At 43.5% G+C, this 6,000-nt stretch overlaps 1 protein-coding gene across 1 annotated transcript in view; it reads right to left on the bottom strand.

The window, feature by feature from the left end:
* Positions 1-6,000, bottom strand: part of BTK (Bruton tyrosine kinase) — an 81,018-nt gene that overhangs the window by 24,699 nt on the left and 50,319 nt on the right. Inside the window, exons 8-9 of the mRNA XM_082263346.1 lie at positions 3,700-3,884; positions 263-325 (exon numbers count right to left, since the gene is read on the bottom strand). Coding sequence (XP_082119472.1) covers positions 263-325; positions 3,700-3,884 — 248 coding nt within the window. The remainder of the gene's footprint in view (positions 1-262; positions 326-3,699; positions 3,885-6,000) is intronic.

Consider the following 6,000-nt stretch of genomic DNA (forward strand, 5'->3'; position numbering starts at 1 on the left):
CAAAGTCGCACTCCATGATTTCCAATGAGTGCCGTTCATATCTGTACGACTTCAAAGTAGTCTCTGCACTAATTTGGGCAGATTTTAATGCGTTTTGAGGTCCATAGACATAGGCGCTGCTTTGAGTCCAGTCAAAATCGCGGTAAAATCGCGTCAAAAATAACGCAACTTTTAGGTCGCATAAGTGTGAAAGGGGCCTAAAATTGGTGACGGGGTCCCTTCAAATATTTATACTTTGTACTTCTGTTGTTGGAATACTCACTCGTATATTGCCAGGGGATCCTGGGCTTCTGTCACATAGTTACCAGGTATGTATCCCTCTTGTCTGAAAAACAAAACAGTGATATAATTACACCAATAAAACCAATAAAAAGGACGCAAATTGAATTTGGGTACAGCGTCGCACGACCGCGCAATTGTCCGTTAACCGCTTAAGCCCTGGAGGATTTGGCTGCTAAACGACCAGGGGGTATTTTGCGATTCGGCACTGCGTGACTTTAACGGACAATTGCGCGGTCGTGCAACACTGTACCTAAACGAATTTGGCGTCCTTTTTTTCCCACAAACAGAGCTTTCTTCTGGTGGTATTTGATCACCTGTGCGATTTTTTGATCACGCGCTATAAACAAAAAAAGAGCGTAAATTTTTTTCACATTTTTTTATATGAAATTCCCCAAAAAAAATGTAAAAATCAAAATTTTTTAACATTTTTGGCCAATTTGTTTTATCCTACCTATGTTTGGTAAAAAAAATCGCAAAAAGCGTATTTTGATTGGTTTGCGCAAAAGTTATCGCGTTTACTAACAAAGGGAAAGATTTTTGTCATTTTTGGTGGGTTTTTTTTAACGCGTAATGGCGGCGATCTGCGATTTTGTTTTGGGGTACTGTGACATTGGGGCGGACAGATCGGACCCTTGACTGACATTTTTGACACTTTTGGGGTTACCAGTGACATTTCTACAGTAATCAGTGCTATACATATGCACTGTTACTGTAAAAATACACTGGTAGTGAAGGGGTTAACTTTATTTGAAAGGGAGGGGCTATGTGTGTCCCTAGGGGCGTGCTTTCTACTGTGATTGGCTGTGGCTTCAGCTGTATGAACGGTGATCAACGGTTCTACATAGTAGAACCGTATGATCATCAATCATACACAGGGGAGAATGACAGGCAGCTTGTTTACACTAGCCGCCTGACTTTCTCCCTCTCCCCCGCCGACCACCCGCGCCGACCTCCCTCTCCCTAACCACTTGCCGACCACCCGCGGCATATTTACTGTGGCAGGCTGCGCAAAATGACGTCGGAAGCGCGTGTGGTGCTGGGGGGGGGGGGTGAGCGCGCGCCACCGGCAGCGCGCTACTGCCCCCACTAGGCAGCAGGGATGCCGATCCACGGGACCGGCAGCCACGATTGCCGTCGGGCACCCGCGATCGCTCCCCGCATGAGAGAGAAGGCCAGTCATCTGTTGTAAACACATCTGACCGTTCTCCCTGGAATGATCCCAAAGTGCCTGTGATCCTTCTATATAGGATCACAGGTCTCTATGGTCATTTCACAAGTGATGACGAAACGCGTCGGACTATGGCTGCAGGGCAACTAGACTTTTACAATGGCGTCCAAGCCGGAAGTGACGTTACGGGATTTAGAGAAGACAAGCAGGGACACGGAGACTGTCTCATGTGAATTTTTTACCGCAACCATGATTTTCCAGCGGCATTTGTAAAATCACTCTGCCCGTTTACCCTTTGGGGAAATGTGAGTTTAACCACTTGCCCATCGCCCACTGCAGTTTTACTGCGGCAGGCTGGCTTGGATGCGCGAAACGAGGTAGCCCTGGGGGGAATGAGTGCGTGCTGCTGCCCCCACTAGGCAGCAGGGATATTGATCCATGGGACCGGTGGCCACGATTGCCGCCGATCACCCGCGATCGCTCCCCGATGACAGATAAGGACGGTCAGCTGTTGTAAACACAGCTGACCGTTCTTCTCCCTGGAATGATCACAGAGCGCCTGTGATCCTTCTATATAGGAACACAGGTCTCTATGATCATTTCACAAGCCACACCCCTCACAGTTAGAAAACACTTCCCTAGGCTTTCACTTAACTCTTTGATCACCATTGTGTTAACCCCTTCTATGCCAATATAAATATTACAATAGCAGTGCATATTTTTAGCAGGTCTCTGTGTTCATGCAGAAAGCTCACCCCCCCGCACAGTTAGAAAACACGCCCTAGGGACACATTTAACCCTTTGATCGCCCCTGGTGTTAACCCCTTCCCTGCCAGTGTCATTAGTACAGTAACAGTGCACATTTATAGCACTGATTACTGTAGTGATGTCACTGGTCCCCCCAAAAGTGTCAAAAATGTCAGTTAGGGGTCCGATCTGTCCGCCGCAATGTGGCAGTCCCGCTAAAAATCGCAGATCGCCGCCGTTACTAGTAAAAAAAATATATAAAAATGACATAAATCTTTCCCCCAGTTTGTAGACGTAAACCAATCAAAATACACTTATTGCCATTTTTTTTTTAACCAAAAATATGTAGCAGAAAACAAATTGGCCTAAAATGATAAAAAAAAAAAATAGATTTTTACATTTTTTTTTTGGGATGTTATATAGCAGAGAGTGAAAAATATTGCGTGTTTTTTTTTTTTTTTTTCAGAAATGTTGCTTTTTTTTTTGTTTATAGCGCAAAAAATAAAAATACCACCAAAAAAAATCTCTATTTGTGGGGGGAAAAAATGTCAATTTTATGTGGGTACAGCGTCGCACAACCGCGCAATTGTCCGTTAAAGTAACGCAGTGCGGAATCGCAAAAAAATGGCCTGGTCATTAAGGGGGGAAATCCTTCCGGTCCAGAACTGGTTAACAGAACTGCCTCAATCAGGGGAAAAAATAAGTATGATGGCCACTAGATGGCGATGATGACATAGGAATCAGACATCAAGGAGGAAGTACGGTAATTTTCGCCCTGATTGTGGGAATTTTCCTGTCACGCCTTCACAACGAACGTTTTACACATAAACTCCTAACAGTACCATCGTACCCTTCACTGGAAACTGCTGGAGATATTTTCATTGTGTGTCCCATCATATGGAAAGTTTACACTTGAATTATCCTTATCAAGTTATCAGTGCCGAGACAAGGTCACCCAGAGCCCAAGGCGAACATGCCAATCTGCCCCCCCCCCCCCCCCCAAAAAATATAATAAAACAAATAAAAAGCAAAACAAAGCATAAACTCCCCCTCCTGCCAGTACAAATCTGCCCCTCTGCTAAAAATCCCCCCCCCCAAAAAAAATAAAAAATAAATCATCCCTCCCAGCACAAGTCCTCTACCCCTAAAATGTCCCCTCTTAGTACACATCTTCTCCCAACCTCTTCAAATGTCCCCCTCCCAGCAAAAATTGCTCCGAAATTACCCCTCCTAGCACCAATCTTCTTCCCCCCCATCCCCCCCTCCCAACACATATCCCCCTAAATAATCACTCTTAGCACCCCCTTCCCCCCCAAAAAAAAATTACCCTCCTAGAACAATACTTACCCCCTGCCGCCCCCTAAATGCCCCCTTCCAACACAAATCCCCCCCCTATCTCCTTGTGGAGCCGCCCCCTTACCTCACCTGATACCACAGTGCCAAGAGCAGCCGTCCCTTCCGCCCACCCCTTGTCCCGGCCCTGCAAGTTATATTTAAATCACCCGTTTTTGTTTCTTGCTCTCAGCCATGGTTGGCCGCTGCCTTCGTCCAATAGCAAATACTCTTCACCCTTGCACAAGGGCAGGTCCTGAGCGCTGATTGGCGTGAAGTCATATAACGCTACAACTTTGCAGTTTGCCGAAGAGGTGGCCGATGGAGGCGGCGGGAGCGGCTTTGTAGATTTTACCTGCATGGGGACACAATAAAAAAATTGATTGTTGGTGCCCAATAAAATAATAGCTGCAGTAAAATACTGTATTCTGGCCAATAGATGGAGCTGGTGAGCACAGGAAATACCTATGTCTTTGTAACAAGAGATACAATGTAACAATTCCAGAGAACATTGGAGACAAATAGTTACATTTATTTGCTACAGTAATTCCTTCTAGCTTTCTCTACTATTGTTACAGAGACATATATATTTCCTGTGCTCCTCAGCGCCATCTAATGTCCAAAATGTAGTATTTTCCTGATTCCCCTTACTGTATTTTTTTATGAATAAATAACATTCCATTGAATCGGCATGTAGATTTGTGTGTACGTTTAGCAAAGACAAATGTTCTTTAGGCTATTTTCTTACCTGAACAAATGTTCTTCTTTTATAGAAAGTAGTACAATTCCACAATATGGCCACTAGATGGAGCTGGGGAGCATAGGAAACACATACGTCTTTGCAGAGGAGAAACTAGAACCTTCATGGCCCTGTGCAAGAAACCATAAAGGGCCCCCCGGAACCCCTGGCCTGGCCGGGGCCCTTCCCTTCAAGCCTGGGGCTCTTCCCACTGATCCTGGGGCCCTTGCGGGACCCTTTATTACAGTCCCACAGCGGGACCCTTTCACAAGTTCTGCAGTGGGCCTCCCTTTCTGCCATCTTGGTGGTGGAATGCCAGGGCCCGGTCGCAAGTGTGACCTTTGCGATCCTGGAAGTTCACCCACTGGTGTCAGTAGTTTTTATTTTTTTGGTACTTTAATTGTATTATTTTTTATCATTTTATTTTTTTTTTTTTTTTACAATGTCACTGACTATGACTCTGTCCATTCAGAAAAGGAAGGAGCTGGTAAATTACATATTTACTGACCCCTTCCTGGTTCTCTATTGTGACACATCCCCTGCAGCAGCCGGCAGGAGAGCGGAGGGAGCACAATGGAGGAGGGGCAGTACAGTGAGGGGGGGGTAGGGGAGCGCACAGGGGCCCAGAGACAGCAGAACACAAGTGAACTGGATAGGAGGAGTGGCGGGGGTAGCATACAGAGAAATCAATCTCCTCCATTTTCCAGGAGGAAAAATATGGCCATTAGGTGGCGCTGGCGATATGAAAATATGCATTTTAGAAAAAAATACAGTAATTTTCATTCTAAATATTTGTAGTCCCTTCATCACCAGCGCCACTAAGTGGCCAAAATACATTATTTTTCCATTAATACCTCAATTCGGAAAAAAAAAAAAAAATATGGCCATTACGTGGCGCTGGCGATATGGAAATATGCATATTAGAAAAAAATACAGTAATTTTCATTCTAAATGTTTTGATTTTTGTCAAATCTGCCTATTTTGAATGAAAATTGCAACATTTTCTCTAAAATTTGTATTTCCTTTATCACCACCGCCACCTAGTGGCCAAAATGCATTATTTTGCCATTAATACCTCAATCCGGAAAAAAAAAAAAATATGGCCATTAGGTGGCGCTGGCGATGTAGAAATACACATATTAGAAAAAAATACAGTAATTTTTATTCTAAATGTTTGGATTTTTGTCAAATCTGCCCATTTTGAATGAAAATTGCAGCATTTTCTCTAAAATTTATATTTCCTTCGCCAGCGCCACCAAGTGGCCAAAATGCATTCTATTAATACCTCAATCCAGAAAAAAAAAAAAAAGATATGGCTATTAGGTGGCGCTGGCGATATGGAAACCAGTATATTAGAAAAAATACAGTAATTTTCATTCTAAATGTTTGCATTTTTGTCAAATCTGCCTTTTTTGAATGAAAATTGCAGCATTTTCTCTAAAATTTGTATTTCCTTTATCACCAGCGCCACCTAGTGGCCAAATTGCATTATTTTTCCATTAATACTTCAATCCGGAAAAAAATAAAAAAAATATGGCCATTAGGTGGCGCTGGCAATATGAAAATACGCATATTAGAAAAAAATACAGTAATTTTCATTCTAAATATTTGTATTCCCTTCATCACCAGTGCCACTTAGTGCCCAAAATGCATTATTTTTCCATTAATACCTCAATCCGTAAAAAAAGAAATATGGCCATTAGGTGGCGCTGGCGATGTGGAAATACACATA

Source organism: Pelophylax lessonae, assembly GCF_965119305.1.
Source record: "Pelophylax lessonae genome assembly, chromosome: 7".
In the NCBI taxonomy this organism is placed as follows: Eukaryota; Metazoa; Chordata; class Amphibia; order Anura; family Ranidae; genus Pelophylax; species Pelophylax lessonae.